We start from the raw sequence: 23290 nt of genomic DNA on the forward strand, positions 1-23290 counted from the left end.
CGATGATTTGTAAAAGAACATTTTACAACTAAATTTAGGTTTAACCTACAAAAGAAAACACGACCTTTCCACACCTACTAGTATGAACCCATGGCCTACCACGGGAAATATCTTTTGACTCCCGCATGTATATACACCCTATATGGGGTATTTCTTTTAAATAATTAAACAAAAAGTCAAAGTACTTCAAAAGTATTTTTAGATTAAACTTGACTTACTTGCGCACTAGTATATGAATTTTCGCAAAAAAAACCTATGTTGACTTCACAGCGAAAAAGACAAAATTTATTTGCTACTATAGGTCACTATTCATGCTATATTGACCAAAAATTTGTCTTTTTTGAAAAGAAGTCAAAGAGAAATTTTCTTGTTGTGGAACTTTTCTCACTAGTACAATGAAAGGTCAAGTTTATTTCAAAAATATTTTCAATTTTTTTTGACTTTTTGTTAAATTACTAATTTTTTTCTCATATAGGGTACATATGTACCCAAGAACCAAAAGTTCCCCTCCGGCCTACCACACCTTCAAAGGACTACAAGAGCATGTAGAGACCGACCAGTTCGACATGCACATGAAAGGGTGATTCCAGTCTCTCAGATCATCTCCATGATCCTTGATGAGTAGATTTTCTATCCTTGAAGAAAGCAACAAAAGCATAAGTTTGACAACTATTTGAGGAGGGTAGTGTTTTGACTAAAATCAAAACTAATAGGTCTTTTTTTTTATAGAAAATGTGCTTTTTGACAAACATGTCCATGTATTCTACATGCTTGCAAATTTGCATCGAAGAATACATGTGCCGTGATTTTAGAAAACAACAAAAACATGTTCAAAGGCTACTTTTTCTAGCATGGATTTTGCTGCTTTCGCATGTTGCAACACATGTTCTTTTCTCACATTTTTTTAGATAACACGAAAATGTCTGCCATAAACATTTACAGTTTTTTTAATTTTTAATTGTACATTATTTCTATTGTACTATCAGCTTGAACAGAGTTTCTTTTGAGGCAAAGCTTGAGCAGAGTTTTTTTTAAGTCGTTGCCCAAAGAAAGTCCAACGCCAGTTTTTCCGAGCGACTTAAAAAATAAGCTGCCTCTTCCCAGTTTAAAAAATAAATCATCCTCTAAATTTGTTGAAACTAATAAATTAGTTATTTTATAACTAGCTTAGAATTTTTTTCAATAAATAAAAGAGACGGTTTATGAAAAAGGCTGAAGAGAAGGCGGCTTATTTTTTAAAGACTACCAAGGCCCTAAACCCAAAAACTCGCCTGAGAAACAGAAAAACCCCAAAACCGCCCAAGTGCCGAATCCCGACCGCCCTCGCAGTTATGGATTCCTCCCCCTCTGCCTCCCCCGCGGCGGCGGCGGCGGCGGCGGCGGCTGCGCCTGCTGCTGGTGCTGCGGCCGCCACGGACCGGTACACGTTCAGGCCGGGGCTGCGGTGGCAGCCCGAAGTCGAGGAGTACTTCGCCTCGGCGTACGGCCGCGACCACTTCGCCCGCATCTCCGAAGCCCTCGCGTGAGTTCGGTTAAATTCCTGCTAATCTTAGGTTCCTTGCTGGTTATTGCCTTGAGTTTGGACGAGGGTAGCTGGAATAGATCCTTAGGGTCTTTGCCGCGATAAGCTTAAACATTTTTCTGCGGGCGGCCTTGCCCTTAGACAGCCGGTGCCTATGCTTTTTATTTTTGTGTGCTTCAATGTTCCACTGGAACAGCTGCGCTGACTAAGAGGAAACTCGAAAAGCTTTTCATCTCGATGCGTTGATAGCAGAATGGTTATGTACGAGCACCAAGGAAGGGCCGGAAGCAACATCGCTAGACCCACTGCGGGGCTGCCCCTGCTTTCGCCTGCAGATGGACCTCAGCCCTGATTGTGTATAGGAAGCTAGTGGGTGTTGGGCTGCACGTTGTCGAAGACGGCGGCATTGTGTTGTGCTGCTTGGAGGTCCACCATGCCACAGCATGCTCACTGAATAGGTGCCCTTCCGAGGGGCGGTGTCGGCAGAGTGGATGTCTTGCTGCCACCAGTCCACAAAGTCTTCTCCAATAATGGGCAGCCGGGTGGTCGATCGAATCCATGAAATGGCCTCGTGCCATAAGGTGCAGGGAAGGGGCAGCCAGTGAGGAGGTGGGCCATGGTCTCCTCTGACTGTTCACAAAGCAAGCGCTGTGGGGCATGCTGCAAACCATGCCTCGCGAGCCTGCCTGCAGCAGTCTAACAATGGTCATCTGTTAAGGTTCACCTGCGGAGGAGCCCAAGAGTTGAGTTAAGCTTCTAATGTCTTGAAAGAATAAAGGTCTCATTGGTTCGAAGACTTTGTGGTTTAATTTCTCCTATATTGGATGATAGGAATACTTAGCCCTTTCTATGAAACCAAAACAATTTCATAGGAATCAAAACATTTACCTCTTCCTCTATTTTGCACATGCATTTACATCATATTACTTTGCACAGTTTGCATAGATTCATGCGGATAAAAGAGACAAAGAGGCCCTAAAAATCCAAATAGAAAACAAGCTTAACTCTGATCTCTCCTGCATGGTTCGAAAAACAAGCTCAACTCTGAGACTGTTCTATCCTAAGTCAGTCAACTATGATTCTGAAGTAATGTGAGACTACAGTGCCTGTGTATAAACAGAAACAAGGTGCTGATATGATTATGGAAAGACCAGTTCTTAATTTAATGGCTAAAGCAAAACACAACTAGAATTACTGTTTCAAGATTCCTCAATACTTGTTTGACTTTAGACTTTCTACTTAGTTGCTCTGATGATTGAAGGAAAAAAAGTCTTTTTGCATAGTAGTTAATTAAGAAATTTTTTGTGTAAGTAAAAGTTTAGGATTTTTTATGTGATTAGGTTTAAGGACGAGGAACATGAGCATTTGCCTTTGCTTGTCTTGTTTTCAGTTTCCAACCTGCGAACTTGGTTGTGTAATTAACTTTAGCACTGCCTTTTCAGTACAACGAGGTGCAAAGCTTTTGCGTTTTCTCAAAAAAAAACATGAACATTTAAGTTGGAGAGAAATATAACTCAAAAAGGGGTATTTAAGAACAGAAGTGTGCTTTTACTTGGCCAATTGGTTTATAGAAAATTCATCTTCAACTCACCACTAAAGTGTATTGATTGTCAAATTTTCTGACCCATGCGTGTCTGTTAATTTCCTAACTCATATGTGTGAGGAGAATGGGTTTCGAGAAAGAGATGAAAAACAAGATGATTTGGGTTAAGAGTTAAAGCTTGTGAGGTTTGAGCATGTAATTGCAACTTGGCTCAAACCCCATCCACTGAACTTTGTTGTGCATATGCTTTCGCTGCTTCCACTTATTACTACAAACACCATTTGTATCACTTCACTGAGCATGTGGATGTTGCTAAATCGTAGCAACACTTCAAGGATATTATGATTATGGTGAGTTTTCTTGGGATAGTACTTTGTGTCCTTGGCTTCCTTCACAGTACACTGTACATACTTTTCTTTACTATGTTTAGTCTTGGGAAATACTAAGTGGAAAACTAGAGTCGCTCATGACTTCACCATGCAGTCAAGTAGAGATTGATGGCAGCAGTTGTAAAAGGAGCTAAATTTGCAGTTTCTTGCCAATTTCCAATGACCTACGGTATTAATGTTATGTTATGACTAAACTAAGTTTAACTTTCTTGATCAGGCATCCTTCTTGCTACTCTTGCATCCGTGTGAATACTCTAAAGTCTACCACTGATACTGTCATGCAAAAGCTGCTGAAATTGGTAAATCAGAATGAACTTTCTTGTGGATTTAATGGTTTGAAGATCGGTGAGCAGAATGGTGGAGAGCAAGCACATGAAGGGAGTTACCTGGTGCACAAGTGCCCGTATTCAGGCCTTGAAAATGTTTTATTTGTTCGAGGTTCAGGACCACATGCTCTGCATTACGATGGCCAACCTGGTCACTCTATGAAGGAGATAATTATAAGTCGAAAATGTGCAGAGTCGGTTCTTCGAGGAGCCCAGGTGTGTTCTAAAAACCACCACCATCTTTCAAAAGACACCGTTGGTTATTCCTTCCATATTTTTTTCAGACCCTTCGACATTGATATAGGACATTAGACTTCTTTTTTGCCATTCAAGTCTTGCATGATGTCCAAGTTTTACGTTATCACTCCCAATCCCAAATTTAGCTGCCACATTTTTTTCATGCATATTTATCTACTTCTCAGTGAGTCAAAACATCGTTCGTAATGTCACAAACATGCTCATGATGCACTGGGAATACCTACTGTATCTTACTAAACTACCTTTAACAAGTTCGGAATGATTGTTGTTGCCCTTCTACAGTTAAGCTAATTTATTTCCTTTTTCTGGTTAAATGTAATATGCTTATATTGTTTTTTGCCTTTACTGACTATTGCATCTATTTATTTTCTCTTGAGCTTTTTGACCTGCATTCGACAAATTACTGAAAAAAGTTCTCAGAAGTCCTTGGTGCTAGACTGGGTGGTGTACATAATCTTATTGTCTTCATCCATCTACATCTTTCCCCTGGAATTTGAAATTTGGAATACCTTAATTACTACTCCTAGATGCTATCTCACTGCAAGTTCACTGTTATCACGAAGTACACACTCCCTTTTCTGTATGTTTGATCTCTCCTGTTCATTTGCTTTTTCTTTAGGTGTATGTCCCTGGTGTTTTAGCTTGCAGTGCACATGTTGAAAAGGGTGATATGGTTGCAGTGTCAGTTGCTATTGAACAACCGGTCAAGGATAGTGGTTGGGCTGTTGGTATAACACGCGGAATCGTTCTACAGGGGTTGCAGTCAGGCGAGTTTTTGTAGTGGAAGTTGCCAGTTCTCTTTGATGCCTTGTTGAATAAATTGATATGTTTTTTCTTATACGCCTTAGAATAGATGGTTGTTATAGTTTGGTGTACAATGTTGTTTCCCCTGATCAAAATACAAGGTCATAAGTTGTAAAGTCTACTTAACATTGCAGATGCACATTATGAAGAGAGAAAGGGTTTGTACATTGGTCAAGGGATTGCTGCAATGTCAAGGGCAGGAATATTTCGTGTTCTTCATGGAGTTGCAGTAGAGATGACTGAGAGGGTATACAAACTACCATCTTTTAATGGTATGTTTTTTTTCTTGAATACGCAAGAGAGCTGCATATAGTTGCATTAAGAAAAAGTGTATAGAAGATTAGAAGTACAATCCCCACAAATCCCCACAAAAAACACCAAATTACATATGCGCTAGCGACAACAAAACGACCATGACCGAAGCAATTGAACTACTAAACAACCTCGGTTGACAGTAGCCTTAAGCTGCATGAACCACTTAGCTCCTGCCAAATAGTATTTTTTGATACATTTTTTGAACATTTTTCTGCAAAGGAGCAAAGAACATCGCTTCCATGCCAGTCGAAAGACGTTGGTCATCCGCTTAAGGCCGAGGTTCAACCCGTCTGCCTTCTCCTTTAGGAACCGCAGGGCGTCCCGTTCGTTGTCATTTAGAAAGGGGTTGAGCCAGGACTTCTTAGTCTCCCGGTGGTGGAGAGCAGACAACATTTCGAAACGATGCCCTAGAATTCTGATGGAACCTGGGTCATGACTGCTTTGGCAGAGGCATAGGGCAGGCCGCCTTGCCTCTGCGGTGCCAACGACGAGCATTGGGTGAGCTTGGGATCGAAGTGGCTGGATACCTCGGCTTAGGGCCACATGCGTCACGTGCACATGGGTCACACCTTTGTCGGCTAGATCGCACACTCTACGGTGAAGTCTCTTCACCGTGGCTGTTTGTACCAAATTGTTTTTGGGACTTCACGAATGGTGTTTGATTGGGGGAACTGATTGGGGAAACCTAGCTAAAAGGTGTGACTATACCAGCTTGGGGAGGGTTGTGGACGTAGAACCAATCTTCCTACCATGTTTATTGGTTTCGGCCTGCTTGTAGATGGTGGCTCCTCCGCACTCGCAGGTCTCGCTCACGTTTGTTTGGTGCTTAACTTGGAATTACCTCCTCCAGAAGCCGAAGTGGGTTTTCACACAAAGAAAGGCCTCACAAAGGGTGATGAAGCACAAGATCGAAGTGGGCGCTGGGGGGGGGGGGAGACGGTGGATTTTGAGGCAGTAGACATGCAAAAGACCGTAGATGATGAAGGGGGATGAAAAATAACCCGTTCGTGTGGTTCCGACTTGGGCACGGCCTCCGCCAGGACATCGCCGTTCTCCGCCACGATGATCGGAGAGCCTGATAAGGCGACGGTAGGCTGAGGGAGACGGCCACCGTTTGTGAGGCGTTCTAGTTGGCCGTCGGTTAGTGGAAGACATCCGCTTGCCCTTGGTCTTCGACGGTACCTCCTTGGAGGCGTTGACCTTCCCGGTGTTGATGGGCTCGCCGTTCATCAGGCAGCGCTTGCCCATGGTGGCGTGGTGGTGCTGCATTGGGGCTGTAGTGTGCTGATGCAGCGGAGCAGCAGGACGAGACAGTGGCGCGAGGAAGAAGGAAGCAGAAGAGGTGAGAGCGTAAAGCCCTCCCTTCTCTGTTCATTCCCCTTATATAGGTGTATGGGAGGTTGAACAACGACATCAATTAACGCCACGTGGCAAGCTATCTCTTCGTATCCTGATAATAGCGTTGAAGGCGCATGGGGATCGCGGAGTCTGCCGTTAACTGCTTGTGGGAATTGAAGCGCACATCGTTAGTTCATGGGACGTGGCCTTGGTGGGGCCCACTCCCACACGTCACTTTGACCGGCGGTTCAGGTCTGACACATGGTCCGGTTTGACTAGCTGATGAGACCGGTCTGGTCTGATGAGCAAGTCTGACACATGGTCCGGTTTGACTAGCTGATGAGACCGGTCTGGTCTGATGAGCAAGACTGGACAAGTTGCATTTTTAAATGTCATGTGGGAATTCGGCCCGCGAGGATCGGATGCGTGGGAAACTTTTTGTGGCGCTGGTCAGCTATCTTCATCAACAATTCAATACCGAAGCTGTTCGTGCAACTTCGGAAGTAGTCCGTCATTCGAAGGCCGAGTGCGAGCAGATGTTGTTAGGGAAAGCTCGAAGAACCAGTTTCAACCTCGGCTAGCTGAAGACAATGTGCAGTTCGGTGCTGGTCAAGGTGCAACCAAGTTTGTAGACCGATTCGGGGGTTACTGGCGGTGTTACCGCCCAGGGGTGTCGCACCTTGTCGGTTGCCGGCCCAAGGGCGCCCTTATGCCGGTTTTGCCCTAGGCCATCAGTACAGCCCATAGGCCTTGTAAGAGAAGACTCTGGAAGCCTTTCCGTCAAAGACAAGGAAGCCAGAGCCATGGTGGACTCCCCTCCACGTACGTAGCCGACTAGGTTGTGTAACCCTAGGGACCTCGGTATGTTATATAAGCCGAGGCCGAGCTAGTTGATAGATACATTACAATCCCTTGGTTCATACCTGTACTTTGTACACCCCAATCGCAATATACACAGCAGGAGTAGGGTTTTACCTCCACCAAGAGGGTCTGAACCTGGGTAATCTCGCCTCCTTGTTTCCCCTCCGACAATCACCACGCCGGGATACCCTACCGAGGGATTTGCCGGAATCATCTCCGACCGTTGGCCATTGGAGCCTAGTCAAGGCCAATATATAGATGCATGTATAAAAGAAGAGGAATATAGAAGCGAGGTTCCAATTTTTTCTCCAAGTTAACCACATGGTATCAGAGCAGGGTTGATGGAGATGCTCTATCCTGATGGCTGCCGGCAGCGCGTCAGTATGACGACCTGCAGATCGACGATGCTAGGAAGTCAAGTTAATAGGGGGCTTGAATGTGCGCGCGTCCATGTGTGTGTGTGTTTGTCAGAGCCTGATCCACTTAAGAAGAGGAATAGAGAAGTGAGGTTCAAGAAATTTCACCAAGTTAATCACATAGATAAAGTGATTATACGTTGTTATCATTCTTAGTGTGCCTCATTAGTAATTAATAGACACCCCATATATATATATATTCAATATACTTTTCTGTGCGTAAACTTAGGGCTCTGATGATATTTTCTCATAGGACTTGTATTTGAGGTATCTTAGAATAATTAGTAAGATATTTTGAGAATGAAAAATCAATATAATAGATTGGTTTAAGAAGTATATTGAATATGGGAGTACCATGGCAATGATCTTCATGAAGCATATCTGGCCTGAAGCTAACTTTACCTGAGCAATCATCTGTGGCAGTGAGAACTAGTGCCAATGATCCCCACGAAATTACCATTAGCCATAGTTAGCTTCCATATTTCCATCGGACATTTCACTGTAAATCATATCTGTTGTTCTGGACTAGTAACTAACACATATTTATCTTGAGTTTGACCTACTAGTTCGTGGTGATATGCATTCCAAAGCTCAGAAAAAGTGATATAGCATGGAACTGTGGATGATGCAAAATGCCTTTCGCATCTGTTGTACTGTACATCTTCAGATTCATTAAAACTAACTGTCCTTTTCTTTTATCATTCAGACGTGCTTGAAGGGGAGATATTTCTTCAAAATTTGCCAAGTATTGTGGCTGCTCGTGTCCTTGGTATGACTTGTATTTTTCTTAGAACATTTCTTTGTTGTTACATCAACCAGAAGTGTGATTTTATCCAACTCATTTTATCTGTTGCTGTGGTCTTTATTATTTGTATATATAATATGTATCTGAAAACAAACTGCTGCTTGCTTTCTAGCAAGTTAGGATTAAATAAAGGTACTGGGTAAACAATAAAAGAATGGCTACAGCTAAGGAAATAGTAGTTATAGGATGGTGTCGCGACCTCACTGAGACCGACTAAGAGTCAGGGACAAGCAACCTAAGGAGGTGTTTGTGGAGGGCAGAGGCACCGCTAAGCACACCCGTCGGCCACCCTATGCAGAAGAGCATGAATGTTTGGCCTAGCTCCCTCAAACACCCTGGCACTCCAATGCTTCCAAACTTCCCAGGCCTCTAGGACAGATTCCATATGCTAAAGGACCTCCCTTTCGCACATGTAGTCCCACATCCTTACCATGGTCTTGTCCAGTATCACCATCCTGTTGATATGGTGTGGGGTCAGTTCCACCATGCTGAGAATAACAATGGGAATGATAATGTGTCTGATCAATTGCCTGTGGACCCTGGACACCCTCCTACCCTGGTTAGAGACCAACAGCTGCAAGATGGTCAGTCTTCAGAGCCTCCTTCCTCTGTTAAGATCTAGCTGATTGATAATAGTGATGCATATTCAGACAGTGTTAGCGACAGTGCTCCTGATCATGAGAGTGTCACTGTGGACACTGCTTGGGCTAACTCTCCTTTCAGTCTTTAGGAAGCGATGGAGTTGCTCCGAATGGCAAAATATTCAGATTCTTAAATGTCTTTTTCTATTGTTAACATCAGAGCTCGTGAAAAGAGGGTCACTGTAGACATGCAGGATCTCAGCCCACCCTTTCCCTCAAACTTACTGTCAATATGAGTACTTCTGCTGACCTTCGTGCTGCCTCTAAGAAGCTTTGCTTTGATCAGAATCTGTCAGAGGACCCGCTGCTACTGCTCCCACAGCATGTTTCCTGCTTTGATTGTTTTGAGGATCGCTTCCAGTATGCTAGAGGTGTTCGGATCACCTACTTCAGGTGCAAACACAAACTGTTCATGTCTCTGAAGCTTCACTCAGGAGGAGCCCTCACATAAGCCAGCTTCATGATGGTCTCAAGACGCCATACCCTCTGCAATCTAAGAAGGGCAAGCTCCCGGGGGTCTCATCTCCTTCCTGCAAGAGGAAGCCCTCTTCTAAAACCTGGAGTTGGACATCACACCACCTTATTGCCAGCCTGCACCTTATCTGCCCCTGGACACCATCCAGGCCACGGGAGCTGGCTACTGTGGCATCCCTCCAATGCAGCAACGCTTCAGCTTCCAAGGATTATCAATGAAGATGTGGATTGATGGCCTTGGTGGGACGGGCTCCTTTGTGTCCTTCAAATCTTTTGGTTTCTTTTAACTTTATCTATGTTATCACTGCTGGCCTATAGCCGTTTGCTTATGTGTCATGTTGGGATTGCTTTTGGATTATCTCATTTGCTATGGCCATGCTGTTAGGTGTATGTCACTGACGGACAGCTCTGCGGCTCGTCCTTACGATCTCTAACTGTTTAAATATGGATAGAAATGTTTCCTGTGGAGGTGGCCACCGAACTTGGAGTAGGAGCTGGCGTGGGGCTGTTGGGAGGGGAGGCACCGGGAGGGGTAGGGGTACGTTAGAGGGTACGAGCTATAGTTATTCAACTGAAACTACAAAAGAAGTTGTTGGAATAGTCAACCAATTACTCTTGCTAGAAACAAAGCAGTTGAAATGTTGAATCGTGGGACATCTGATTTAGTTTTCTCCTATCAACATGCATGTCCACATATGGTTGACCTACAAGATATTACTTGCATGCTTTAGAATTTTGCTGCTGTAATTATATTGGCCTCTAGACCTTATATTATCCTGGGTTTGAGTGTTTTTTCATAAAAACAACAGTATTTCCTGTCCTGATGTGTTTATGTGCAATTTTTTTATTTTATTTAACAGATCCCCAGCCAGGAGAGCAAATATTGGACATGTGTGCTGCTCCAGGAGGGAAAACAACAGCAATTGCTATCCTTATGAGGGACAAAGGGGAGATTGTTGCCCTCGATAGATCTCACAATAAGGTAATTCATTATGTTAGATTCAGCATATGATGTTGCTTTGAGTTAACGTTGCCATCTGAACTTATGTGGTCATGTTTCTCCCCTTTATGTTGTGTCCGGGTCATGGCTTGATGCGTTATATATGGCTTCATGAAATATTCTTCTTTCATGACAAAAGGCAAATATAAACTACAGTGGTTTGTGCTGGTCTTTTGTGGAACTAGAGAAGGGAAGAAAAGATTGCGAATCTTAGGCTTTGATCGGATTGGTAACACAATAATGCATGCTCACCCTCATCTGTGTCAATGAGCTCTGAGCTATGGTTGATTTATTCTGGGTTGGGTGATCCTCTTCTTTAGAAACACCGAGTACAACTTAAAAGCACACGTGTACATGCACCTACAAAAGAATAGTCATAGAGCTTTAAGATTGATGAAGTCACCACAGGCGCCTCGCTATCGGCAGGAAGCCTCTCATTGAAGGAGCATCATGCTTGATGAAACACACATGGCTGCAAACTTGGGGTTTGAACCCTGGTGGGCTAGGGGTACAATTAGCCTTCCCGCCATCCAACCACAACTTGGTTTTATGGGTTGGGGTGATCCTGGCTAGGACTTTAGTCTGACTCTTACTGTAGGATAACTCAATTCTAACTCCATTCTTTCCTAATCGATGATCTGACTCGTATGCAACATGGATGCTTTCTGTTTGCTTCTCCAAAAGGCTAAAGCTAGTGCTCTCATCCTATTAGACCTTATTCCATTTCTTACCCAGATTCAGTGATTTGGGTTTTATCTCCTATAAAACAAACCACTTTGCTTAGTCCGGCACGCTCCACCTCAAAGCTTGGCGCTGCTGCAAATTGGAACTAAAGAGTGTCTGCTAAAAATTGGACTTTGTTGCGCTACGTCAGATATATGTGTCTCCAAAAGGAGTTCACAACATTTATTGAGGGTGGAGGACCAATTAAATAACAGAGATTCTTGTGATAGATAATCTTATGACGCTGTGGCATGTCAAGGGAATTTTGCCCTATGGAGAGATCACATGCATGCATGTTATGCATGCATAATCGTCGACCTCATGCTTGCATCATCGGCTTTAATTGCTAAATCCAAGTTTTCAAAATGATTTATCACACATTGTTAATCCAATTAGTGACCCGTCTTCACCTGTGAGTTTGTCTCGACGAGGGGCTTCAGAAGTAGTAACAACTACTTTTTAAACCCTAGAAAAGTGGTTGTTACTGTTAGAGTAATATATAAATAGCCGTACCCTTTGTATTTTCCATGTGGCTATTAATTAGAAGAAAGACTGTTTCAGACGCCTACAATTGAATAGGAGTGCAGACAACATAGCAAAGTACGAGATGGCAAGGAAGATGTTTGCGGCGCGGGAAGACTACAATGCAGCGCCACAATGTACTATCCCTCCCTTCCTAGATATAGGGTGTATAGGTTTTTGAGGAAAAATCTAGATTATATGGTTCATTGTATTTGTTGACAATTTTACCCTTCGACTGATCACATCCCACGCATCACGTCCCTAGAAAAAAAGGAGATGCTTTATTAGGCACAACCCCAACCCATGCGGTTTCTGCATGCTGCGTGTAGGTTTGTTAGTAAAAAAATTAGACGTGGTGTAGATCTTGCAACTACCCCTTAGTTTTAGGAACGAATAATCTTGTTCCTTTTTCTTGTTCGTTCATGTGAACAGATCGAGCTGCCGGTTGTCTTTCTTCCTTCCTTCTCATGGACAATCAGCACACCAAGGAGGCAACCTCCCATCCCATGGAGCCGGCGACCTCCCTTCTCAAGGATGAGGAGATCAAGCCGGCAGACTCCATTCCATTGGACAAACAACAAATCAAGCCGATGACCGTGCCATGCATCATGTGTCTTAAGTGCCCGGGACGACGAACGACTTAATGAATTGGTTCTTGGACTTGGCATCCTACAGGTGTACCGTCTATGGCGAGATATGAGTTTTTGTTCGAGCCGCTCTCAAAAGAATCTTCAACGAGCAGCTCGGAGTTTAAGCCTTTAGTCCCAAACAAGTTGGGGTAGGCTAGAGGTGAAACCCATAAGATCTTGCAACCAACTCATGGCTCTGGTACATGGATAGCAAGCTTCCACGCACCCCTGTCCATAGCTAGCTTTTTGGTGATACTCCAAGCCTTCAGGTCTCTCTTAACGGACTCCCCCCATGTCAAATTCGGTCTACCCCGCCCTCTCTTGACATTCTCCGCACGCTTTAGCCGTCCGCTATGCACTTGAGCTTTTGGAGGCCTGCGCTGAATATGCCCAAACCATCTTAGACGATGTTGGACAAGCTTCTCTTCAATTGGTGATACCCCAACTCTATCTCGTATATCATCATTCCGGACTCGATCCTTCCTCGTGTGGCCACACATCCATCTCAACATACGCATCTCCGCCACACCTAACTGTTGAACATGTCGCCTTTTAGTCGGCCAACACTCAGCGCCATACAACATTGCGGGTCGAACCGCTGTCCTGTAGAACTTGCCTTTTAGCTTTTGTGGCACTCTCTTGTCACAGAGAATGCCAGAAGCTTGGCGCCACTTCATCCATCCGACTTTGATTCGATGGTTCACATCTTCATCAATACCCCCATCCTCCTGTAGCATTGACCCCAAATACCGAAAGGTGTCCTTCCGAGGTACCACCTGGCCATCAAGGCTAACCTTCTCACACCTAGTAGCACTGAAACCGCACATCATGTACTCGGTTTTAGTTCTACTAAACCTAAACCCTTTCGATTCCAAGGTTTGTCTCCATAACTCTAACTTCCTATTTACCCCCGTCCGACTATCGTCAACTAGCACCACATCATCCGCAAAGAGCATACACCATGGGATATCTCCTTGTATATCCCTTGTGACCGCATCCATCACCAATGCAAAAAGATAAGGGCTCAAAGCTGACCCCTGATGCAGTCCTATCTTAATCGGGAAGTCATCGGTGTCGACATCACTTGTTCGAACACTTGTCACAACATTGTCGTACATGTCCTTGATGAGGGTAATGTACTTTGCTAGGACCTTGTGTTTCTCCAAGGCCCACCACATGACATTCCGCGGTATCTTATCATAGGCCTTCTCCAAGTCAATGAACACCATATGCAAGTCCTTTTGCTCCCTATATCTCTCCATAAGTTGTCGTACCAAGAAAATGGCTTCCATGGTCGACCTCCCAGGCATGAAACCAAACTGATTTTTGGTCACGCTTGTCATTGTTCTTAAGCGGTGCTCAATGACTCTCTCCCATAGCTTCATTGTATGGCTCATCAGCTTAATTCCACGGTAATTAGTACAACTCTGAACATCCCCCTTGTTCTTGAAGATTGGTACTAATATACTCCGTCTCCATCCTTCTGGCATCTTGTTTGCCCGAAAAATGAGGTTGAAAAGCTTGGTTAGCCATACTATCGCTATGTCCCCGAGATCTTTCCACACCTCAATGGGGATACAATCAGGGCCCATCGCCTTGCCTCCTTTCATCCTTTTTAAAGCCTCCTTGACCTCAGACTCATGGATTCGCCGCACAAAACGCATGCTGGTCTCATCAAAGGAGTCGTCCAGTTCAATGGTAGAACTCTCATTCTCCCCATTGAACAGCTTGTCGAAGTACTCCCGCCATCTATGCTTAATCTCCTCGTCCTTCACCAAGAGTTGGCCTGCTCCGTCCTTGATGCATTTGACTTGGCCAATATCCCTCGTCTTCCTCTCTCGGATCTTGGCCATCTTATAGATGTCCCTTTCGCCTTCTTTCGCGCCTAACCGTTGGTAGAGGTCCTCATATGCCCGACCCCTTGCTTCACCAACAGCTCGCTTTGCGGCCTTCTTCACCATCTTGTACTTCTCTATGTTGTCTGCACTCCTATCTAGGTATACGCGTCTGAAGCAATCTTTCTTCTCCTTAATCGCCTTCTGGACATCATCATTCCACCACCAGGTATCCTTATCCTCGCTTCTCCTTCCCCTGGACACTCCAAACTCCTCCGAGGCCACCTTACGAATGCAAGTCGCCATCTTCATCCACACATTGTCCGCATCCCCTCCTTCCTCCCAAGGGCCCTCCTTAATGACCCTCTCCTTGAACGCCCGAGCTTAATGGGAACATGTAGGATTTGATCGGTACTCTACTTTTTGTTAGTAGTAATCCTTGGGAACATGTATCTAAAACTAAAATACATCTAGATACATCCATTTCTCCAACAAGTATTTCCATACGGAGGGAGTATTTACTTAGCTAGGGAGTAGTAGACTAGTGGTAGGCTGGCTGGAGCTTCCTTAGTAAGTTAGTGCATGCATTTAGACAACAATAGTCAATTTGGTTTTTGCATGTACCAGCAGTTGCTAGAGCCGCATGGTCGGTTTGCATAGGAACCGACTTCCCCGGTACTATATATATGCCTCAGGGCAGCAATATGTTAAACAGCTTCAGTGAACCACTTTCCTGTCCACACTAACACTTTCGATGTGTTCGTGATGTAGGAGTTCAAGATTATGACATGCCGGTTTGAGTATGAATAAATTTATTTTTGTATGTGTACTCTACTTTTGATGTGTTGCCGATGTATTCATATAGCTCCACATGACTTTGAGGGTGCACATGTTAATCATCATATATATATTATTGCCATTGAGTGTAGTAAAGAGTTAAAGCCAAGAAGAAAAACATTGAATGGAACACCATTATGAGTAACACTAATCCGATTACATTATTGAAGACCCTTGACTAAACCAATTCGGAGTTCAACGCGAAACACTAAGAGTTGAACGGGAAACCGCTCAACGACATTATCATGGTAAGCACTACACATCCGGTGAAGATTCAGTGACATCGTTAACAATGCTTGGAGCGCATAGTAATGCCACCGGGAGATCGCCTAGCCTCTCTCCCAGTTCTTGCCAAGCCTCTCTCCCAGTTCTCCCGAGCCTCTTTCCCGGTTCTCGCTAGAGGCTCAGCGATCTCCCTGTGGCATTACAATGCGTTGCAAGCATTGTTAATGGCCATTGGATCTTTATCGGATGTGTAGTGCCTACCATGATAACGTTGTCGAGCGGTTTCCTGTTCAACTCTTAGTGTTTCCCGTTGAACTCTAAATGGGTTTATTCAAGGGTCTTCACTAATATAACAGGATTAGTGTTACTCATAATGGTTACCCATTCAACTCTTAATGTTGTTCTTCTTGGCTTCAACTTTTTTTCTACACCCAGTGGCAATAATACGTGTATGGTGATTAACATGTGCACGCTCAAAGTCATGTGGAACTGTATGCTTACATCGGGAACACATCCAAAGTAGAGTATATGCATGACAATAAATTTAGTCAAATGAACATGTCATAGTCTTCAACTCCTACAATCGGGAACTCATCGAAAATAGGAAAGTAGAGATACGGCAATAATTTTATTCATGCTCAAACCGGCATGTTCTAATCTTCAACTCCTACATCGGGAACACATCGAAAGTAGAGTACCGGTCAAGTCCTACATGTTTCTGTATTTGCTTTTCTCAAACTCTCTAATCTTCAATCCGGCGTCCGAGTCTCTACCATTATTTTTGTCGGCGCTGCCTTTATACTCCGAGCTGCTTGTTGAAGATTCTTTTGAGGGTGGCTCAAACAAAACTCGTATCTTGCTGCAGACGGTACACTTGTAGCATGCCAAGTCCGAGAACCAATTCATTAAGTCGTTCGTCGTCCCGGGCACTTGAAGACGCATGGCACGGTCGCCGGCTTGATCTGCTGTTTGTCCAATGGAACAGAGTCCGCCATCTTGATCTCCTCGTCCTTGAGAAGGGAGGTTGCCTCCTTGGTGCGCTGATTTTCCATGGGAAGAAAGGAATAAAGACATTCGGCTGCTTAATCTGTTTAGACGAATGAACAAGAAAAAGGAAGGAACAAGATTATTGGTTCCTAAAACTAAGGGCCGGCTGCACGATTTGCACCATGTCTAATTTTTTTTCTAACTAACCTACACGATGCATGCAGAAAACGCACGGGTTGGGGCTGTCCTAATAAAGATGTATGGTACTAGGTTTCTTGTATTTCTTTTTTCGGATTCCTAGTTTATCTCCTAAGGTCATGTTCACATTGATGTGTTAGAAAGCTTTGGGAGATGTCAGCACCTGAGCAATAAAAAATCTGTCATGGTGCACATGCACATGAAAGTATGCCTTTATTTATGTATTTAACATTTAGCATGTGCTCCCTGATGGTGTATATCTTATGTATCTAACATTTATCATGTGTTCCCTGATGGTGTATATCTTTATCCCGAGAATCATATTGTCATTGTAATAACATAAAATTATATTCCAGGTGATGGGTATTTTGAAGTTGGCTGATGAGATGGGCCTAAGTTGTATAAGAGCTTATAAACTTGATGCTCTCAAATCTGTACGGAAGGCTTATGAGGAAAGAAATCTTGGCGTGGCTGATAATTGCTCTGAAGCAATTGTGACGTTAGCGGAGAACTCTGGCCCTATTCGTAGTATAATCGCTGCCAGGGTTACGAATGCAGCTGAAGACAGCTCAACTGCAATAGTTGAGCAGACTGGTAAGCAGCATGCCAATTTATACCCATGTATTCATTTTTCTTCACCACATCAGCTCTATTCTGTGCATCATGTTTCTTGGATTCTTTTTGTTCACATGATGGTATCATATGGATTTTTCAGATCTCTGGATAACATGGATGTTTTAATGTTCCTTACGTATTTCTAGTTTGGATTGAGAACTGTGTCTAAATTTGTTTGAATTATTTAGACACTAACCTAAATTGTTACACTATTTCCTGCAGCGGCAGCAATTGTATTTGTTGTACATGTTGGACACTGTATATGTTGGTCTTTTCCACTATTTTGGAATTTTATTTTTTCTTTTAAATGATGGAAAACCAGATGCCAAAAGGTATGTTAGCAAGGCAGACCTCAGGAAGAATTTAAGGCGAATGAGGAACGGGACAGGAAGAAGTAACTGCTCTGGAGGTAGAGTTGAAGACTCAAAAGGATTCTTTCCAAGCAGCTTTGATCGTGTCCTCCTTGATGCTCCATGTTCTGCACTTGGCTTGAGACCTCGTCTCTTTGCTGCTGAGGTAAGGGACTACTGTACCTAAATTGCGTATATTGTTGATCGTTAAATTGCACTTTACATTCTTTGCATCACTATATGTTTCAGTTGTTTGCCTATATACAAGAGCAACAAAACAAATAATCATAATTTATAATTACTATTCGTATTATATTTTATATTATAAAATAAACTCAGATCTTTCATGTTTAACATAGTGACAGCTAGTCAAGCTTCAATCCATTATTAAGTTTCATGCACCAACTAGTAGGACCAGAAGTTGGAGAAGGTTGGGCCTTCACATATACTTGAACACCTACATGTGGAAGAAAGAGGGCAAGCAAATATTTATTTAAAATGTGAAAGCCAAGACTTGAGCCTAGAGGTTTGGGATTAACAAAGCTTGGAGGTGACGTACTTTCAAAACAACTCGCTATCAGCATAAAGAACTAGGCACTCTGAAGTCCCTGACTTCTCATACCAGGAGGTACCGGACCCAATCGGGCACCCTACGAAAATGATTTGGTAGATGTTGATCTTGTATGGGCCTGGTCCATCACAACTTAGGCCCATAGGGCCGAACTCGTGTAAGTGACTTAGAAGAGGAGGGCTGATCAATGTTTGGAGATGAGCGCATAGAGACAAGCTGCTGGTACACCTCTCCTCATTCAACATGGTAACAGACGCCGGCAGGCGCAGGCGACAACGGGGCCTGACGGGAAGGCGGCTAAGGGGCTCATCTCGGCAGCGGGTACTCATCTCGCGGCTGTGCGCTAGCTAGCGGGGAGGTCCGCAAGTGGCTGCGTGCGAGTGCGGGAGACGTGGAGGTGGCACGTGAGACGGTGGCGGGGCCGTGCGGGAGACACGTCGACAACGTGGCTTGGTCAGAGGAAGACGCTTATGCTGGTAGAAACTGCTGCTACTAGAGGCTTGTGTTGCTGCTGTGGCTGCTGGTTCTATGTGGTTGTGCAGTGATATCATGGACGAGAGTAATGGATAATCCATTTTTCATTTTTATCTTGCATCCAACAAGATTTTCCAGGTCTCGAGATTTTCTTCATCATTAGCGCATCCCTTCTGGAGACCCGACCCTGTAGAAGAAATTAGTTCTTCTTGACCACCCACATTTGTAAGGGTGGCTGAGAAGCATTGTATCTAAGTGCGCCAATTGAGAATTTAGGCATTGAAGCAAATGCATTTCTCTTCATAGAGGGGTTAGTATAATCAAATAAATATACTGAGAAATTCTTCGAAGATTTGTGAACATAGTGGTTCGAAGAATAATGCACATATTCATTAGACCAATGATTGTTTCCCTACGAAACAGAGGCATTAGCACGACCATAAGTGGGTCTGCGACCATTTGAAGACTTTGGTCCATATGAAAAATTTGCCCTTAGGTTTTTCTTCATCAATGGTGTCATGACGACATTCACCTGAATACTTTCCAGAAGGCTTTTGGGCATCTAGATTTTCTTCATTGGTGGACCATTCCTGTAGTTAGTTCCAACAAATTTGGCGAATACTTCACCATTTTGATTTTTGAACAGTTTATAGTTGGAGTCAAATGACTCAATAGAGACATAATAAGTAGCACAGTTATAGCCAAACAAAGTGGATGGATTGACAGGAGGTCGTTTTGCAGGCATCCAGGTGGTTTGGGGGTACTGCTCAGGTTTTCAATAGGATCCATCTCCATTGATTCTTCTTTCAAATGCAATACCCTCTTTCCTAGGGTTCTTCTTCAAGATTTGCTTCTTAAGCACATCGCAAAGGGTTTGATGCCCTTTGAGGCTTTTGTACATGCCTGTCATATACAATTCCTTCAACCCTGCATTTTCGTCAGTGATATTTGTGGCTTTCTCAGATGAGGGGTTAGTAGCCTCCGAAACAGTTGAAGAAATTGCTCTTTCAGAAGCATTTGAACATTCAGTAGAAGAATTTGCGTTTTCACGTTCAAGGCATTTCAAGTATGGTGACACAAATTCTTCATGAGCGGTACTGATCTGTTGAGCGAGCAAGGCATCGTTCTACGTTCGAAAATCATCATGAGACGCTCTCAGTTTTTCGAGATCTCCTCCTTTGAAGAAATTCATAGGAAAGCTTCTCATGATTGCCTGAGAGGGCCACATGACGACTTTGAAGTTCATCATACTTTGATCGAAGACTTTGAAGATCACCAGTCAAAGATTGATTTCGATCCATTTCCTCATCCAACAGATCATCGCTTTTGTCTAGCAATTTTTGAATCTTTTCCATAGTAGTTTGCTACTCAGTTGCAATTTTAGCAAGTTTTTTCATACCTAGGTTTATTTTCACATCCAGAGTCATCTTTACTGAAAGTATCAAAGTAGGCAACACGTGAGGATACCTTGGCGCCTTTTGCCATGAAGCAATAGATGGGAGCAGAGTTGTCGTCACAGGCCTTAGCGTCGGTGACGTAGCCATTTTCTTCATGGTTGAAGATGGACTTGGTGACAAAATCGGCAGCGAGAGCTAGGCCCGCCACAAGAATCTGACTCCTCAGATTCCTTAGCTCCCTCTTGATCGGATTCTTCCTAAGAGTCCATTTCCTTGCTGATGAATGCACGTGCTTGCTAGAACTGCTCTCTTGTATGATGAAGACTTTGAAGAAGACATAGGATTTCTTCTCATCAGAACTGCCATCCTTGCTCTTCTTTGATTCCTTTTCCCAGAGGGGACAGTCAGCAATATAGTTGTCAGGCTTCTTGCATTTGTAGCAAGTTCTCTTGTAGTCTCGAGCAAAATCTTCTTCAGTTTTCTTCGAGTCATACTTTGAAGACTTTCCAAAGCGGTTTTTCTTTGAAAACTTCTGAAATTTCTTCACCATCATTGCAAGTTCTCTGCCAATTTCTCCGGGGCCACCGAAACTGCAGTCAGATTCTTCTTCAGATGAAGAAATTGCTTTGGCTTTTGCTTTTGCCTTCATGGCGCGAGGTTGTCCATAGCTTGGACCATACATGTCTCTCTTCTCAGCTTGTTGAAATTCATGAGTATTGAGCCTCTCAAGAATATCAGCTAGGTTAAGTTGCTTGTAGTTAGGACTCTCTTGAATCATCAGTCCCAAGATGTCAAATGAACTGTCAAGCGATCTCAACAATTTCTGCACCACCTCATATCGGTGATGTCAGATGCGCCAAGAGCTTGAAGCTCATTGGAGATATCAGTGAGGCGATCGAATGTTTGTTGGACGTTCTCATTGTCGAGCTTCTTGAAGCGGTTGAAGAGATTGCGAAGAACATCCACTCGGGAGTCATGTTGAGTTGAAACCCCCTTGGAGATCATATCCCAGATAAGATTTGAGGTCTCCAAAGCACTCACTCTGCCATACCGTCCTTTGTTCAGATGCCCACATATGATATTCTTCGCTTGAGAGTCAAGTTGTTTGAATCTCTTCACGTCATTAGCATTGATACTCGGTCCAACAGAGGATACCATTCTCGACGACAAATCAGAGATCGTTGTCAATAGCCTCAAGATGCATGCACATCTTGTTCTTCTAGTACGGGTAGTCTGTGCCTTCGAAGATAGGGCACGCAACGGAGACTTTGATCATACCTGCGGTCGACATAACTAAAACTCCAGGTGGTTAAACCAAAATCACACAGAACAAGAGAGTACCTTGCTTTATACCAATTGAAAGCGCAGGTAATCTTCCGGGGGTGAATGGGAGATTTTTACAAATTCATCAAAGTTGGTAGAGTTTGACGAATAACAGAGTGTCGAAATAGAAACAGAAGGGAAACTAAATCATCACAGTGAAGCAAAACAGGCGCACATGATAGATGCAAATGAAGAACATGCAATCATACATACATTCAAAAGTAAACATGATGAACTGAAGGAATGAAAAGCATCAAGATGAAAGTCTTCAGAATGCAAGATTCTTTAAGTGCACAAGTACTGAAAGTAAAGGGTTGAGGAATTTGAAACCAGGTTGGCTCGGTGAAGACACGGTGATTTGTTTGACCAGTTTCAGTTGTTGTATCAACTGTACGTCTAGTTAGGGAGGCTGAGATTGAACTCAGGAGACACCAAGTCTTCACCTTATTCCTCTTGAGCTAAGCCACTTAGACCCCGCCCAATCACTCGTGGTAAGTCTTCAAGGTAGACTTCCAAAACCTTCACAGATTCGTTCTATGGTACTCCACAAATACTTCTTGGATGCTCAGAACATGACTCCTAACCGTCTAGAAGAATGATAGTCTTCAAAGGTAATAGGCGTCGGATCACACATAACAATCTCTTCAGTGATGCTCAATCACTCTGGCTTTGGGTGTTTGGGTTTTTCCTCACTTGAGTTTTTCTCAAGTTCGTTAGAGGAAGGGTTGCTCTCAAATGACACTTGTCGATCTTTCTCTTGGAGCAGCCAACCAACTACTAATTGGGGGGGGGGGGGGACATTTATAGCCAGGGGCAATCCGACATGATAAGACATAAATCCCCTTGGATAAGGATCCACTCAACAGCTGGCACTTGCGCAACAACGGTCGGAACGACAATTTCATCGGAACTCTCATTTTCCTCACATGGTATGCAGACCACACTGGCGAAATCCTAACTCTTCAGTCAGACCAATTTCGTCAACGAACAAAAGAACTTTGCCTCTGTCACTGAAGAACTCGATTGCACTGCAAGAGATTTCCAAAGTCTTCACTCGAATAAGTAGGTATGTTTTAGGTTTGAGCTCACTTCGGAAATACACCTATATATCACCTAGACCCTCTTTCACAGTATGGTGTTTCCCATTGACTCAAATAAAGAAGCAATAAACTATGAAAACAAAGTCTTCAAGCTTCCAATTCTTCACATCAATTTCTTCAAGGACGCAGCAAATTCTTCACTGAAGAAATACATTTTTAGGTGTCGTTTTTTGTTGGTTAAACCAAATCTTCAGGGACTATATCTTTTGTGTACACTCACAAACACATTAGTCCCTTAACCCATTTGTCTTAAGGGGGCACTAGATGCACTTTTACACCAAAAGAACTCAAAGGAGAGGAAGAAGATGGTGAAGATTTCCCGACACCCGTAGCTAGGTTATACGTCCCAGCTGCGAGAATTTCTCCATCGACCAAGAGTCGAAGTAGGCGCCCCCCTACGGTATCCACGCGTGCCGAATTAGTAATTCAGCAAACTCTTCGTCGTCCAGGAGACTGCATCTCAGGATTGTCCTCAGGAGTGCTAAGAAAGAAAATATATTTTGCAAGCAGCTATTGTAGGCGCGTGCCCTGGTGACAACGCTACGGATGATGATATAAATATCTAGACCAAAAGTGACGACTCCATATTAGTGCAGTACCTGATGCATGCTTCAAAAACTTTTTTGAGAGCTATAGTGCCTACAATATGATCGGTGGAGCTAAATGCTTTGTTCCAGCAGCAAGGTCCAAATGTTATGAGATAACTAAGGCCATGTTTAGCTTCAGGTCGAATTACCCGACACTAGTCGGACTTTAGGACCCATCTTTAGCTTCAAGTCGAATTGCGTGACACCAGTCGGATTTTAGGACCC

The 23290-nt window shown here is 43.6% G+C and overlaps 1 protein-coding gene across 2 annotated transcripts in view; it reads left to right on the forward strand.

The window, feature by feature from the left end:
• Positions 1–1253: 1253 nt before the first annotated feature.
• Positions 1254–23290, forward strand: part of LOC123148166 (rRNA (cytosine-C(5))-methyltransferase NOP2C) — a 32915-nt gene continuing 10878 nt past the window's right edge. For both annotated transcript variants that reach the window (XR_006473674.1, XM_044567530.1), the window contains exons 1-8: positions 1254–1522; positions 3672–3996; positions 4658–4805; positions 4977–5114; positions 8479–8541; positions 10553–10674; positions 17005–17242; positions 17586–17779. Coding sequence is in view for 1 of the 2 variants with exons in the window: in XM_044567530.1 (XP_044423465.1) it covers positions 1332–1522; positions 3672–3996; positions 4658–4805; positions 4977–5114; positions 8479–8541; positions 10553–10674; positions 17005–17242; positions 17586–17779 (1419 nt within the window). In the remaining variant the exon portion in view is untranslated. The remainder of the gene's footprint in view (positions 1523–3671; positions 3997–4657; positions 4806–4976; positions 5115–8478; positions 8542–10552; positions 10675–17004; positions 17243–17585; positions 17780–23290) is intronic.

The sequence above is a fragment of the Triticum aestivum genome, chromosome 7A (genome assembly GCF_018294505.1).
Source record: "Triticum aestivum cultivar Chinese Spring chromosome 7A, IWGSC CS RefSeq v2.1, whole genome shotgun sequence".
In the NCBI taxonomy this organism is placed as follows: Eukaryota; Viridiplantae; Streptophyta; class Magnoliopsida; order Poales; family Poaceae; genus Triticum; species Triticum aestivum.